This window comes from Nanorana parkeri, unplaced genomic scaffold, assembly GCF_000935625.1.
Source record: "Nanorana parkeri isolate BGI_ZX_2015 unplaced genomic scaffold, ASM93562v1 scaffold99, whole genome shotgun sequence".
Lineage (NCBI taxonomy): Eukaryota > Metazoa > Chordata > Amphibia > Anura > Dicroglossidae > Nanorana > Nanorana parkeri.
In genome coordinates, this window is record NW_017306367.1 from 603,790 (window position 1) to 621,047 (window position 17,258).

The following is a 17,258-nucleotide window of genomic DNA, read 5'->3' on the forward strand; positions in this document are numbered from 1 at the left end:
ATAAAAACATATTCTCCAAAAATATATATATATATGTTAGGATTTGAGGACTTTAAATACTAAACTTCCTGGTAAGGTTTCTTCCTTGATTATACAGTAACAGACAGCATAAAATTAAGTCTATTTTTTAAATATTATATAAACCATAATATATTTTGCTACTTTTGATTTTGAGCACTCCATAGTTCAAGTAGTGTGCAAAATAGCATAGTGTCTAAAATATGTAAAGTGCTGGTCATATAAAACAGCATGCTGAGTACATACTTAAAATGCACTAAAGTTCAAAAATACATTTTTATTTCAGGTAGTCCCCAGGTTACTAACAAGATAGGGTCTGGAGGTTTGTTCTTCAGTTGAATTTGTATGTAAGTTGGAACAGGTACATTTATTAAGTGTAACTCCAGCCCCAATTTTTTTTTTTACTTTTGGATAGCATAGGGGAGGGGTTAACCCCCTGTAATGTTTATTTTGCTGTCCTCATAGTGGCTCCAATCCCACACCATTCTAACCAAAAGTTAAAAAAAAAATTTTCTTTGCATGGAGTTCTACTTTAAATGCAACTTGGGCAGATATTTGTACAACTTCCTGTAATGTACAGTGCCAGACCCAGAAAAAGAGACAGACACTCCTTGTCTGCACATGTAACAACTTCCTGTAATGTACAGGAGGTACAGTACTACGAACCAGACCCACTCCTCGTCTGCGCGTCTAACAGCTTCCTGTAATGTACAAGTGGTACAGTACTATGAACCAGACCCACTCCTCCTCTGCAAGTCTAACAACTTCCTGTAATGTACAAGTGGTGCAGTACTACGAATGTCGGTACAAGCACGGTAGCATTACAACTAGTGGAACAGCCTGGGACTTCCGTTTGAAAGGACGAGTCGTATGTAACTTTGATGTTCGTAACTCGGGGACTGCCTGTATTGATTTGTTTGTTTTTATGCTAAAATGTTTTTATCATTTTTGGTATCCATTCATTCAACCTAATTCTGAACATCTGTGCAAGCAGCAATCTATAGTAAAACGTGTACCAGTAGATGTATAAATAACGTATCACTTTCATTTCCATGGCAAGGTATATACCACTTTGTGGATACATAACGTCAACATTCCTATAAAAATAAACACTATAGAGAAGCTACATCTCAGGCTGTGGAAATCATTCTTGGTTAGGTTTGAGATTTTATACCCAAAATGTATTAGGATGCCTGGAAAAACAACCAGATTCTGTCCTTATGTCCTAAAACTCACAGTGAACATTTTTGAGCCAATTTTTTTTTATACATGTAAGAGATCAGAAGTTCTTTGCACAAGAACCTTTTCTGTAGCATCTTCCTCGGTTCTTTGGTAACAGAAGAAAAAGCTGGATCCAGTTTCCTTGAGCTTGGATTTTATCTCTTGGGGATGTGCGTCCATAGGTAATAGTTGCTGGTCCCCACCACAGTGTAGAAAAATAGAAAAGTCTTCTGGTTTAGAAGGCTTGAATTTCAGAGCACAGAGACGGATTAGGTCAGCTACTGTCTGTGATGGCTTCAGAAGGATGGTCTTTGTAGTGCAGCCATTAACTGGATCTTGATGGGCAACCCGTAAAAAGTTCTAAAACAGGGAGACATTTTAAAAACATGAACTGCTGGACAAATATTCAGCATACAACATTTCTTTGTTATATGTTCAACCTTTTTTCCCAGATGTGATTTCAATTCATTTGGGAAAGGATAGCAATCAAACACATTTTCTAACTTTTCTAATTACTACTTTCCCTGAGATTGACTGGAGGTGCCACTAGACATGAGACCATAGCCTGTTCTGGGAAAAGTGGACTGGATCTAAGGACAATCCTCCCATATCACCTTTACCCTTTTGCTTATATACAGTGCCTTGCACATCACATGGAGTACCATTAATTCCATTATAACACAATGAAAAGAATATGGCACCACCACAAACCTGACAAGATATGGCTGTCTGTCAAATCTCACAGACTGGGCAAGAAGGCCATTCAGAGATGCAACAAAAACCCCAAAGATAACACTCTCCTAAAGTAAAATGCGTAAGTTCCATTTAAGATTTACATTTTTTCTATGTTACATAAAGTTTAAACTAATGTGATATAATTTTAATCAGCAGACTTTGTTGATTATATTTTACAATAAATATATGGGAGTGTGCAAATTACAGGAAAATACTTTTTTCTAATGTTTTACTATTATTCTTAATAAAAATCAAGAAAATAAAAATATATGTATCCAAATTTACTAACATTTTAAAGCCATAACTGTCCGAAAAAAAGATGTTAGGGTAGACAATGAATGCCAAAAGGTATAATGTAAGGACCTGAGAATTCACCATAACAAGAAAAAATACTCTGGGACACAAGGGGATTTGGGGTAAAAAAAATCATTGGGGAATGTTTGCAGCTATTAAGGATCAGTACAGCTACAACAATGTCTGGTGTTTGGTGATAGACCAGTGCTGTCGCATAAGGGAGCAGAGAAAGTCATCAGCCCTGTGTAAACTCCACATAGGGCATATTAAAGCCAACAGAAGGCATCCTTTTATGTTTGCTCTCAGGGGTTGAAGAGAGCGACGAAGGAAAGATCGAATACGTGTTGCTAGGGAGGGTGCAATTCATACTAACCAGTTGCTTTGCCCTGCATGGCCAAAGTACAAATTTGCTTTGAGTTAGTTTTTAACTGACAATTTCATAACAATATAAATCTTGATCAAATGAACTTATTCAAAAATAAATCCAATCAAATGAACCTAAAAATATATCTTAGGGTGTATCAATACCAACAAATAATTACACCTGAATCATGTATTTCACAATTGTCTAAACACCAAAGCTCACAACACAAATACTGCCAGTTTTGTCTACACGTGTGGGCTGACCAGCATCATTGATGGTAGAGATGTCTTCTGACTATCTCATCTATGATACCACATTGGTATACAATTATTATTGCATCACAAAAGGCTAGGGTAGTCCTTCAACCTGACATAAACTAATATGTATGTACACGGATGCTAGAAGTCTAGCAAACAAATTAGAGGAGCTTGAACTTATGCTCCTCGAAGAGGACTTTGATATAGTGGGAATAACAGAAACTTGGTTAGATAGCTCACATGGCTGGGCAACTAATACACAAGGATACAACGTGTTCAGGAGGGACAGGGTTGGTAGAAGGGGGTGGGGGAGAGGTATGCATGTATGTGAAAAACAATCTAACTGTGCACATACGAGATGACCTTTAGTTGTAAACTAATTGTGGGTGCGTGTAATAAACCTCCGAGCATAAGGGAAGAAGAGGAGGCTCACCTACATTCCCAAATAGAATTAGCTGGGAAGCAGGGAAATGTCATTATAATGGGTGGCTTCAATTATCCGGACATTGATTGGTCAAACCTGTTGCGGGACAATTTCATGGATCAGATGGTTGATGTTCCAACTAGGAAGAATGCTATACTAGATTTATTGATTTCCAATAATGCGGACCTAGTTGAAGACATAACAGTTAGAGATACATTGGGTAATAGTGATCACAGGGTGATTATTTTTAATGTTGGGTACAGAAAAGAGAAGTGTGTTGGTTTAAAAAGAACACTAAATTTCCAGAAGGCAAACTTTGATAAGCTTCACCTAGTATGTGACACTAAATAGGACAAATTATTTCTAACAGCGAACACTGACGAGAGTGGGATTGTTTTAGGAATACATTACATAATGCTATTACCAAGTGCCTACCATTGGGTAACAAAAATAAAAGATCAAGAACTGAGCCTGCATAGCAACGGACACTGACGAGAAGTGGGATTGTTTTAGGAATACATTACATAATGCTATTACCAAGTGCCTACCATTGGGTAACAAAAATAAAAGATCAAGAACTGAGCCTGCATAGCTAAATAAAACGGTAAGACAACACATCAAAGAAAAGAACTCTACCATTTAAAAAATATAAGATGGAGGGGAATGCATTGCCACTCCAGAGCTACAAGGAATGCAATATGATATGTAAACATGAAATCCGGGCAGCTAAAATAGATTATTAAAAACATATCGCCACAGTCTGTAAGAAGAACCCCCAAAAATGCTTCCAATATAAAAAGGTAAGAAAAGACCAGATTGGCCCAATATAAGATGAAAGCAGGAGATTAGTCACAAACGACAGGGAGAAGGCTGAGGTATTAAATTAAATTTTCTCCCCAGTATACACTCAAGAAAAAGACGAGTTTGATGGAGATAAGAATGTGAGTAGCTTAGTGTGTAAGATACCGCAGTGGTTGACGGTTGGCGGTAGCAAGGGTTCACCAAAGACTTGACAAACTTAATGCAACTAAATCGGACCAGATAACTTGCACGCCAGGGTACTTAAAGAACTCAGCCAGGTTATAGCGAGACCTTTATTTCTCATTTTCAAGGACTCCATAATAAATGGAAGGGTACCAAGTGATTGGTGTAAGTCAATGGTAGTACTAATATTCAAAAACGGTTCAAGATGCCAACCTGGGAACTACAGACCAGTGAGTCTAACATCAATAGTATGCAAACTGTTAGAGGGAATGATAAAGGACTATTTAGTGGATTTTGTTCCTGGCAATAGTATAATAAATGATAATCAGCACGGATTTAGGAAGGAACGTTCTTGTCAGACCAACCTACTATCATTCTACGAAGAGGTGAGTAGAGATCTGGATAGAGGGAAGCCGGTGAATGTGGTATATCTGGATTTTGCCACAGCTTTTGACATGGTACCACATAAACAATTAGTACACAAGCTGTGGTCTATGGGCATAGATGACATGGTGTGTACATGGATAGAGAACTGGCTACAGGAACGTGTCCAGAGAGTATTGATAAATGGCTCTTTTTCAGATTTGTCTAAGGTTGAGAGTGGAGTGCCACAGGGTTCTGTGCTAGGCCCTATACTGTTTAACCTGTTTATTAATGACATTGGGGAAGATGTTAATAGCCATGTTTCTGTGTTTTCAGACGATACTAAAATTGGGAAGGTAATAGACAAGGATTTAGACAGTATAACATTACAGGAGGACCTGGATAAAATAGGGGAGTGGGCAACTATATGGCAGATGAGGTTTAATGTTGAAAAATTTAAAGTAATGCATTTTGGGGCTAAAAACAGTCAAAGGGAAATACACATTAATGGGTACTCCACTAGGGAAGTCAGAAATAGAAAAAGATTTGGGGGTCATAGTAGACCACAGATTGATTAACAGCACCCAATGCTAGGATGCGGCAAACAAAGCTAGCAAAGTACAGTCATGCATTAAAAAGGGAATATTATGTAGAGATAAAGCAATCATTTTGCCACTTTATAGATCGCTGGTTCGGCCTCATCTGGAGTGGTCACCAATCCACAGAAAAGATGTCCTGGAGCTGGAGAGAGTCCAGAAAAGGGCAACAAAACTAATTAAGGGGATGGAAAACTAAAGCTATGAGACAAGGTTTCTAAATGTAAACATGTTCACGCTGGAAATGAGAAGATTAAGAGGGGACATGATTTTGATGTATAAAATGTTTAGTGGTGATGGCAACATCCGCAATAAACTTTTTACAGTAAACTCTCTAACAAAGACTTGAGGCCACCACCTAAAATTGGTGGAGAAAAGATTTAACCACAAAGGAAGTAGGGGCTTCTTTTCAGTTATAGCAGTTACATTTTGGAACTCTCTGTAACAAGCAGTGGTATCAGCAGAAAGTATTGAAACATTCCAAAATCATTTAGATACCTTCCTCAGAGACCGTAACATACAGGGGTACAGGTACTCTCAAAAACTAGACCACACAGGGACTCATCAACACACACACACATGCACAATTACATACAGACACACAAAGGTGGAACTTATTCAAATACAATGTAACTTCCAATATACATTTGAACCTTTATGATTGAAAGGACAATATACAGCATTTAATTAACTATAGCATTATTATCAGCAGCAAATTACAGTGCTTTGTTAATGTTTCTCCTACATATGTTATAGGGCCATTCTAAAAAAAAAATGTATTACAGTGAATTGAACTTAAGGGCAATTGTAAACAAGGAAAATTACTCTTATTGTCACATTTGTTCTGTCATATACCTAAACATTTCTTTATCATGTATTTAAAAAAAAAAAAAAAACCCTCCACATACTATAATTCAATTTTAGATATTTTTTTTATCCATATCTATTATAAACATGCATAGGATACCTGTAGGTCATTGAGTGATGCCAAGCCTTGCCTCCTCCGATGCCACTCACTGAGTGACAGTGCAGCATCCTGGGGGTGAGTATGTAGTGAGCATAGGACTGACAGGGAGGCAGATACACTGGTCAGATAATAACCTCCTGATAAAAAGCAAAAAAACAAAAACAATGAGGGTGGTGACACAAGGGCTTAATAATCAAACTAGAGTAAAGAACAAATTTAGTTCCTAGAGCTGACCCCAGTGGTGTATTTTGGTTTTGTGCTGGACTAAACTCAGGCACCCCCCTCAATCTAAAGAATACATTGCAGTCCCCAGCCTGCTTCTGGGACATCCCGCCATCAGATCACATGCTATGGCCAGCCCCGAGCCACCCCGCTGCTTCTCCTCCACCTCCTGTACAAAACCAGCTGGACCACAACTCACTGGGCCCTCCCCTCCACCAGGCAGCTCTCTAATTAGACAACTGCTCTTAGGGCCTTGCGACCACCTAATTTGCCTCATTAGGCAGTCGTCGCTGCCTGATTCTGTGCCGTCCAGCCTCACCCCACTGGCAAGTCTGGGGTGGTGTTTTCTGCTGCCCCCCCTGGAAAGTGCCGCCCTAGGCAAATGCCTAGTTTGCCTTGCAGTAGATACACCCCTGGCTGACCCAGCATTTAGTGAAAGTGCTGATAAACCCCTATAACCTGCAGAGAACTCTGCATATACTAGCAATCAGCTTCCAGAAAAGTAAGTCTCCAGACTCTAATAACTTATTTGTGGCTTATATATTTTACATGAGCTACTTAAGAGAACCAGAAATAAGTTATTGGTGATAGAAGACTTCCCACGTATACTAGCTGATTGATACTATATGCGGTGACACACTGGAGGTCAGAGGAGATCAGCAGCACTGTCCCTAAATGCCAGGTCTAGGTCTCAATTCCTGTACATGCACAGTAGCAGTAGAACCTTATAGACTTCTATGGTAACTGGGAGAGGGATCAATCCCCAACCTCATAGAAGTCTAGTGCAGATCAGACTGTTAGGGCCCCCTTCACTTTGACATTCCACTGCGGTGCATTAGTGCATACACTTTAATGTGCAGCATTTTGCATAGTACCTTGAGCTGCATTTAGACAGCCAGTTCATTAGGAATAGGCTGCCAATGCACAGTAATGTGAAAAACACATCTGCACTTTTTTAACACAGCGCAGTACAATGCAAGGAATGTGCGCTGCAGTGCAAGTTCCTTGGTTCCTACTGTACTTGTGGAGGGTAGTACCAATCTCAATGAACAGCACCACAACACACCACACAGAGTGCCATGTGCTAATGTGCATTGAGGTAATGCCTGGTAAAATGCACAAGTTTCTTGAGTGAATTGACAGCTATGCACTTGACAACTAATGTATCTATTTTCAGGTACTTAGTCCTGTGGCCTTTTGGGGTACTGTGCACATAGTGTGTGTTCCTGTTTCCATTACTATGGAACACTTCCAATGCAGCAGCCATCATGTACGGTACCACATAAACGATTACTACACAAGCTGAGATCTATGGGCATAGATGAGGTGGTGTGTACGTGGATAGAGAGCTGGCTACGGGAGCGGGTCCAGAGAGTATCTATAAATGGCACCTTTTCAGACTGGGCTAGTGTAATAAGCGGTGTGCCTCAGGGTTCTGTGCTGGGACCCATATTGTTTAACCTGTTTATTAATGATATCGGGGAGGGTGTGAATAGCCATGTTTCAGTGTTTGCAGACAATACAAAAATAGGGAAGGTATTAGAAACGGACCTAGACAGTATAACATTACAGGAGGACCTGGATAAAATAGGGTAGTGGGCATTAATGTGGCAGATGAGGTTTAATGTCGATAAATTCAAAGTAATGCACTTTGGAAATAAAAACAAGCAAATGGGTTATACAATTATCGGTAAGCCCCTAGGGAAGTCAGAAATAGAAAAAGCCTTGGGGGTCATTGTAGACCACAAACTAAAGGGTAGTTTGCAGTGCCAGGCTGCTGTAAACAAAGCAAGTAGGGTCTTGTCCTGTATTAAGAAGGGGATGTACTACAGAGACAAGTCTATCATTTTGCCACTTTATAGATCATTGGTTCGGTCTCATCTGGAGTACGCGGTCCAGTTTTGGTCACCAGTATTAAGAAAAGATGTCCTTGAGCTGGAGAGAGTCCAGCGGAGGGCAACCAAACTAATTAGGGGAATGGAGGACCAGAGCTATGAGACAAGGCTAATAAATGTAAACATGTTCACGTTGGAAGTAAGGAGATTAAGGGGGGATATGATTTTCATGTACAAGATGTTCAATGGCGACAGCAACATTGGCAACAAACTCTTTAAGATTAACTCCGTTACAAAAACTAGAGGCCACCACCTATAATTGGTGGAAAACAAATTCCAGCACAAGGTGCGAAGGGGGTTCTTCACGGTACGAGCGGCTAGGGTCTGGAACGCACTGCCATCGGCAGTGATTTCAGCAAGGAGTGTGGAATTGTTCAAAAAACTCTTGGATGATTTCCTGAGGGACCGTAATATACAGGGGTACAAGTACTCCTAAGAAAGAGATGATGCGCGGACCTATATGGGTTGGACTTGATGGACTTATGTCTTTATTCAACCCCAAATACTATATGTAGAATTCCACATTTATTCTTTATTTTTTTTACTTTTAAGCTAATCATTTTAGTTGAAATACAACACCACGATTTATCACTCCTGCTATAGTATTGAATTCTCTATATTATTATTTTAATATGCAATCTCTATATCAGACTCAAACTAAGTGGGAAACAAAAACCCCATTTTACCTCATGTATTCCTCTTTTACTATATGTATAGGATAGGATATAGGAAATATAGGGAATACATGGATCCCGACACAGTGTGAGCTTGCAATATAAATGTTATAAAGGTAAGCATTGTGTAGAAACTCACATGCTAATATCAGAAAAATTAATAAGAATCTTACCTTCCCCCATAAGGGATTCTTGTGGCAGCAGTTCTATGGTGTATTGAGTATCTGTTAGAATTTGTGGCAGCTCACATAGCGCCAGAACATAGCACAGCGCAGGTAGAAATTCATCTGCACCACACGCATCATCTGGAAGAGACAAGTCCACCTATAGTCATACAATGCATATAGATCTCACTTTCCTCACACGCTCCTATCTGGGGACATTTAGTATATATTCCCATTCCTTAATACCATTAAACAGAAAAAAATTATTTTACAAATGAAATATATGTATACACTATTTATTTTTATTGTGAGAGGATGCAGTGCTGTTTATGTATGTACTATATATTCATTGTATAATAAAGAAAGCGTGTCACAAGCTGATTTATTGAAGGGGCGCAAAGAAAGAAAAATGCATAAGAAGAGGTTATCTTTGGTGTCACTCCAAATAAATGAGTGAGCATCTAGATAGATGGAATATACTGTATATCTAGATATAAAGACAGGTGAAATTATTCATAAGTCTGGACTGTTTCAAAGAAAAGTCAAGCTTATTCTAGCTCCAGAGTCTTGTTTTTACCCTTTAAACTATATGTGAAACCCCATCAGTTGCTAAATGCCAAGTGTCCTGGATACTGCACCTACACTTGTCAACTATGCCTAAAAGTAATTTAGAACTACAGATCACCTCCTCTCTCATCTTTTATACAATGGGTGGTTGTACTACACAGAGCTGGGAACAATGCTAACTGATGAGAGTCAGCATAGGCAGAAAGCACAGGTAGTTAAAAGTTCATCAAATTTCTTAGTGAGATTAACAGATATTTTTGGTACTTAACGATCCGATAAAACAAAACAATTTCAATGGTATATTCAACGGGACAAAATGGAGCAAATATGAGAAATTTATAGTTGGGGTTTACATACACGTTAAGCTTTGCTCCAGTGGAAAATGGTGACATTATTACTGTGTGCTTAACTGCTTGAAGACCAGGTGTTTAGACCCCCTTCCTGGCCAGGCCATTTTTCAGTATTCAGCGCTGGAGTACTTTGACTGACATTTATTCCGTCATGCAACACTGTACTGAAATTAATTTTATACCGTTTTTTTGGGACAGATAGAGCTTTCTTTTGGTGGTATTTAATCACCACTGCGGGTTTTTATTTTTTACTATAATTAGGAAAAATTACTGAAATTTTTTTTTTTTTTACGTTTTTTTTTTACATTATTTTAGGAAACATTTATTATTACCCATTTTTTTGGTCAAATATAAAAGATGGGGTCACGTCGGGTAAATAGACACCAAACATGTCAAGCTGTAAAATTGCACGAACCCGCCAAATCGCAGAAAACTACAATACCCAAAATTGGCCATAGGCGATGCTTTAAAAGCTTTTACCGCTCTTCAGTTTAGTGTTATCAGTGATTGATGGCCCTAGAATGATTGCTCTCACTGTGACGTTCGCAGCGATATGTAACATGTGCAGAGTAATGGGCATAATCGTCGTTTTTTTAACGCAGCGCCCCGACGCATGTTTGCATGCGTGTATTTATGGGTGGGGACTTTTTAAAAAAATGTGGGTTTTTTTTATTCTTTTTCATGTGTAACTTTAAATTTTTTGGGGGGGAAACTTTAATTTTTTTTTTCCTATTTTTTTTCCCACTAAACTTTATTGCTATCATATACGGGGGCTAATAAAACCCCCCTATTTGATAGCAAAATATGTGACAGGTCCTCTTTATGGAGACATCAGGGGTCTCCAAGACCCCTAATGTCACCTAGGACCCCCCAAAAGAAGCATCTGAAGCAGAGATCTGCTCCATCAGCTTCTTTCCAGCTTCTGAAGCTGGAAAGTGACACAAGAATGCGGAAGTGATGTAAAATACAACACTTCCGCATTCTTGCATCGGAGAGGGGACCGGAGGGAGCTCGTGTACCGATCTCCCTCTGATCCCCTGTGACATAGGCACCATGCTGATCCCGGGCTCGCACCGGGCACAGTGGAGCCCGGGACCAGCGGGGGGGACCGCGGAGGGACACACACACCGATCCTTTCCCCATATAAGCGATCCGCCGGCTACCGCTTGTACGTTAACGGGCATCGCTGCCTGTTTTTAAATATCGTGCATTTCCCTCGCGCGCGACTGGGCGCGTCTGAGAGGACGTCTAAAGACGCCCTCTCAGATCTAGAGAGCTAGAGAGTTAAAGAAGAACTCTGGGATTTTAAAAAAACTTGCCCTAGCAGTGTGCTCTGCAAGAGCTAAGGATCCATTCACACCTAGGGACAGCGTTTTCACGCATAGAAACTGACATTTTTGTGAGTATTTTTGTGCGCTTTTACTTGCGTGCATCAAGTCGTGCATTTGTGAGAGCAGAGCATGATGCATTGATTTAAATAGACAAAACGTGCATGCAAAAAAAATAAATAATTGCGTGTTTCTAAGCGTTTTCTTTTGAATGTATGGGGACAAACAAGCTCATGTACTTTTTCCAGCGACAGGCGTTTTGCTTATTGCGACACAATGCTCAGGTGTGCACAGGGGCCATACGAATGAATGGGGTTTTTTTTGTGAAGCATTTTGTCGTGTTTATTCGGCTGCCACAATACGCTAGATGTGAACCAGGCCTCAGTGCTCCTTTTGTCTACAGGGATTAAATAAAGCAGATATACTCACCTGATCTTCGGTCTCACAGCAGTTGGCACTCACCTCTTTCCCCCACCACTCCAGCATCCTCGTGCCTAATGCAAGTCAATGGACTTGCATTAGATGTGATGATGTCAGCAATCCTTAGACTGCTGGAGCACAGGGGAGAAGTGGCTGTAGGGCCCGGACTAACAGCCTGGTGGGACCGAGTATCAGGTAAGTATATTTGAGCCCCCTAGACAAATTGAGCACTTAACCCTTGCAGTGCAGAATTTTTCCCCAACGCAAGGATACGTTTTTAAAATTCTTCTTTAAGGCAGCGTCAAGGCTAAATTGGGCTTTGCTCTCATTGTTACCTTGTTGTGTGTCCATGCTTTTGTAAACTCCTCTGCAGGCCTGTAGCAATAGGCGGACCTTATCACAAGGAGAACATTTTAATTGCATTCTCAGCAATTTCTGTCGAATCTTCTCTAGATCTTGACTCACAGGAGCTTTTAACTTTACACCAAGAAGGGATGATCCACCATTCTTTACACTCTGCATATTCTTTTCAAGTCTCTCCAGCTCTCCTTTTTCCTCCATTTCTCTTTGGATTTCAGACATTAGATATGTTTTCAGAGGCTTCAGTGTAAGTCGGTGAAGTGACTTTTCCAAGACACGTTCTGTAATAACATATAGGACAGTTCTGTTGGTGTTAAAAACCTCAGTAACACAGTAACACATACAGCCTTTCTATTTATGATTTAGATATATATCATGTAGACATGTGCACCAGCAAAAAATTTGTTTATGAATAAACCTTCGGGTGAAACATGTGAGAGGTTGTAGTTGGTTGGGGGTGTGCAGTGCTGGCATTTGTTGCTTTATACACTTTTATTCACTGATATACTGGATTTGCTGTGAATTTCAATAAAGTCTGCAGTATTGGAATTCTCTGGATGGTGCGGTCTGTTCATATACTGCTACATTCCAAGGTGGAGACGCACCTATTGGACCAGCACCTGGGGAATCCTGATGGTGGCTAAGGAATTGGAGCGGTGAGATTTCCTTTGGCTCTCTCAGATTTTGCATTATTTCGTTTTTCGGATTCGGGTCCGAAATTGAATTAGTTTCGGAATTCGGATTCGGACGAAATTAGTTAGCGGTAGTCTGGTCGAAATTTCGTTTTTGGACGAAATTTAATTGCAGCAAAATTACATTAGAAATGTTTTTTTTTTTTTTATAGTCTGTAGAAGATAGGGAAAAAAAGGTGTCATAATGCTTTTCATATGACACCTCGGCTCACGGACCCGAATAGCATTCGGAAACTCACGACTAGCATTCGGGAGTCCCCGAATGCTATGTAGCATTTGACAGCTGAGAATATCAAATGGGCGGAGCGAGACGTGACATCACGGCTCGCTCCGCCCATCTGTTTATTTTCGGGCTGAATGTCATTTTGAGCCGAGTTTTCGTCGGGATCAGACGGGCGTCGTGCGGCGGGACTTTTTAGTACACCCTCCCAATGACGAGGGCACGTGGCCTGGTAAGGCACAGGGATGGGGGGCGCTTGATCGCCCCCCCCCCTTTCCTGCCCTTTGCTCGGATCAAGGGTCTGGTAGGGATTTTGGGGGGAACCCCACGCACTTTTTTATGTGTTTTAACTGGGGGGGTCCCTCCTAACATTCCTACCAGACCTAAAGGGTCTGGTATGAATTGGGGGGGAACCTCACGCTTATTTTTTTTCCATCTTCTGCAGACTGTAAAAAAAATTTAAAAAATATTTTTATTTTTTTTCTAATGTCATTTTGCTGCAACAGAATTTCGTCCAAAAAACGAAATTTCGACCCGACTATTGCTAACGAATTTCGGGAAATCGGGATTTCGGATTCGTTTGCATTCGTTTTAGCTGTAATATGGAATTCGGATGCATCGAAACGAATCGCACATGTCTAATATCATGATATACCAAAAATGCACCAATAAATGTGATTGTGGTATATATAGCATGGACCTGGTATCCGGACTCAGAACATACTGTATATAAATGTGTACACATAAAGAACAATTAGACATTATTTGTGACAATATTCTTAAATTGAACTGTCATGCAACAGCAAATATTTTATTGCTTTCTGTGTAAATATTGTGGAGATTTCCCTTTCCACTGACATAACAGTAGGGGCCAAAAGAAATCTCCCCAAAATTATGAAAATTCCATCATGGACAACTAAAGCAGGTATCCTTATTGGCAGTTTTTAATCGGCAGGTGCCCATACACCTGCCGATTATCATACGATAATCACGGGTGATCCAGCTATCGTGCGATAATCGGCAGGTGTATGGAAGGCGTGTGCGACCGTTTGTACTGTACGGTCGCACGTCTTTTGTCTTCTGAGCACGCTCGAAAACCTGGCACACTGCCCGCTCAGCATTGGAATCATGGGAAGCCCTCCCCTCAGCGGGGAGGGCTTGCTATGATGGCAAGTACGATCTGCCTGTCCAAGAGGGGCAGATCGTACGAGATTTTAATTGCCTTACAACCATCGCACAACGAAAGTCGTGCAATGTTTGTAAGGTGTATGGCCAGGTTTACACAGAGTTTGTGTAATGCAAGTTTACATGTACATTATATACCAACAAAGAAGGTCGCCCACCCCCATCTGCTGCAACCCTTCATTTTCTCAAATATAGGAACCACAATATTATAGTAGCCCAGTAAGGGAACATAAGTAATACATGGGTCTCAATGTTGCTAAGAATGTGCATTTCCATGTTTCTTTGTAGGCAAATCTGAAAAAAGATACACTTTTATTTAGCTTTCCATTTAAGGTGGAAAGCTGAATTTCACCATGCCCATATATATAAAATGCTGATGCTTTGACTTATGTCTGCTGCAAGACCCGTGAGTGCCGTTATATCTATTCCGGATATACAGTATATATATATTTACATATATATATTAGGGCTGCGGAAATTAACGATTAATCCCTCGACTAATCGTTAATTTTTTTGAATGATCAAAATTATTTTGATCGATCAAAGTTCTTTTGATCCGTACTCACCTCTCCGCCGGCTTCCGAGTCTTCCGTCGGAGATCCGGTGACGTCACGGACATCTACGTCACCGGACTGCTCCCCCAAGTGGCTGTCGGCTAATGAAGGGAAGGGGGGAGGAGTCCGGTGACGTCGATGTCCTAGACGTCACTGGACTCCTCCCCCTTCCCTTAGTTACCTGATGAAGCTGCTTAGGCCGGCGAGTACACATCCCGGCCGGGAGAGAAACACTTTTTACCTGAAAGGTTTAATCTGCTCAATCGATCGTTTTTTTTTTCTTTTCTGACATCGGGTGCCGCGGCCTGACCGTCAGTCAGAAAATAAAAAAAAAGGCATACGAATCTATACAATATCTGCCAGAGCCTCACTAACCTTGTTCATCGGGTATAAGTGTTTCAAGATGCATCTCTGTACTTTCCCTCAACATATGCTTCATGCGATCCATAAAATCCCTGACATTCTTTAGCAAAGTCTTATAAGTTGGTTGTCCATCCTGTGTCTTATGCTTTACATCTTTATTTTTACTCAGTTCCATATTTTGAAGAAATGCTTGCAGTTCCTTCCCAAACTCTGTTGACACGTCTTTCCCCATTTCCTCTATTAATATCATAATTTTTCGTTCCGGTGACAAAAGGGACAGGAAAGCTCCGCTAACCGCTCGAAATGAGGAACGACCACTTTTCTTTTTCTTTCTACGTGTAAGCTGGGGAGACATTACACCATCCTCCGATGTTATATCTTCTGCACTGCTGATGGATCCACTATCATGCTCTTCCAAAGCAGACACTCCATTGACATTGTTCTCTTTTGCATCCTTTACATCTTGTGTTCTTGTCACTGTGGAAGGGACATTGTAGTCACCCACATCTTTAGACCGCATTGGTGACAGCTTTATCCCAAAGTCACGGCTACCTTTACTCAAGCTCTTTCTCAAACGTTGTCTAAGAGATGACCGAGGCTTTCTATATGCTTGGTCTTCTGATAATTCCTCGGTTTGTCTGGCCTTAGGTTCATCTGGAGCCTCCACCGAAACCACCTCTTCTTCCTCTTTTACAGCTTCCTCACAGGGTACTGGAGGAGGTGGGTTTAGAGGAGGAGAAAGGGAACCTGAATTTTCAGTAGACACCCTAACTTTGATGCTCTTTTGGAAGTGGGAGCGCTTCAATGCTCCAGAGTCTTTAGATTTGAACAGAGGATTTAGAAAAAATAGTGCTCCTTCTTTCCCTGTTAAGGAAACCTCTTTGGGACTACGAGTTTTGAGTGCAGGAACAAGAGTTGGGCTGATAGTATCTGGTAGGTGTGGCAGAGGTGTCAAGGAGAGTGTAAGAGAGGTAGCACTGGAGTTTGGAGTTGAAGAATTATCGCGAGCATTAAGTGAGGAATTCCAGAACTCTAAAAAGCAAAATAAATAACAAGAAAAGCACTCATTTAGAAGGCAAAAAAATATGTCAGTTCTGGTCATATCACCCACATACATCTATATATTCATGTCTGCATTTATTTTACTTTGATGGGACTTAAAACCGCACATACAACCATTCACTTTTACTTTTTGACACAATGCAGCATAGTATGTGTTTTCCCATCAAAGGTATATAGACACACATTCTTACAGACAGTCTGGATAGAAGCCTTTTAATGTACCAGTATTTTTGGGGTTGTTAAGAGGAAAATAAAGCACCTGGAAAAAAACAACGTAAACTGAGGAAGACCATTCCCATTCTATGCAGACTGCATCTGTGGTGAATGTTGAGCCCAATATCCAAACACTTTAACACAAGAGAGCTAGTGATTTGGCCACCGCATAGTTCTCCTATATACCGTATAACATCAATACATTGCCATGCTTTGTTCTTTCTGTGTGCTAGACCTTTGTGCAGTACATTTTTCCCCTTGAGTGGAGAACTTCGCTCTCTTTTTTTTGGTTGTTAACCCCTTCGTGACGGGAGACGTACAGTGTACGTCTTGTCACTTTGTGCCTACATGACTGGCCACGTACACTGTACGTGACGAGTTATATCAGGCTTTGTAATGCCGGTATTTGCTGATTCTCAGCATTTAACAGTCATTCATTAATGTCTCAGTATTGAGGCATTAATTAATGAAATAATTAAGCTTTTTGTAAAAGCTTCTTCCTTTCATTAATGAAAGAATGAAGCCGTTACATGCAAATAGAGGACCGCAATTTGCGATCCCGTATTTGACAGCTCAAAATAGCAGAGAGGCAGCAGTGACTCACCTCTCTGCTATTTGTTTTGACAGCTCGAGAGCCGATGTTTAGATAAATTTCACTGAAAGGATACAATGTATCTTTTCAGTGAAATGTATCATTTCTGATCGTCTAGTTTTTTTTTTTTGTTTTTTTTTACAAAGTGTAAAAAAATTAAAATAAAGTGTAAAA

The 17,258-nt window shown here is 40.4% G+C and overlaps 1 protein-coding gene across 1 annotated transcript in view; it reads right to left on the reverse strand.

Moving 5' to 3' along the window:
• Window positions 1-1,109: 1,109 nt before the first annotated feature.
• The window catches only part of RIN1 (Ras and Rab interactor 1), a 37,549-nt gene continuing 21,400 nt past the window's right edge, over window positions 1,110-17,258 (reverse strand). The window contains exons 7-11 of the mRNA XM_018552873.1: window positions 15,230-16,249; window positions 12,179-12,484; window positions 9,188-9,319; window positions 6,224-6,360; window positions 1,110-1,599 (exon numbers count right to left, since the gene is read on the reverse strand). Coding sequence (XP_018408375.1) covers window positions 1,282-1,599; window positions 6,224-6,360; window positions 9,188-9,319; window positions 12,179-12,484; window positions 15,230-16,249 — 1,913 coding nt within the window. The 3' untranslated portion in view covers window positions 1,110-1,281. The remainder of the gene's footprint in view (window positions 1,600-6,223; window positions 6,361-9,187; window positions 9,320-12,178; window positions 12,485-15,229; window positions 16,250-17,258) is intronic.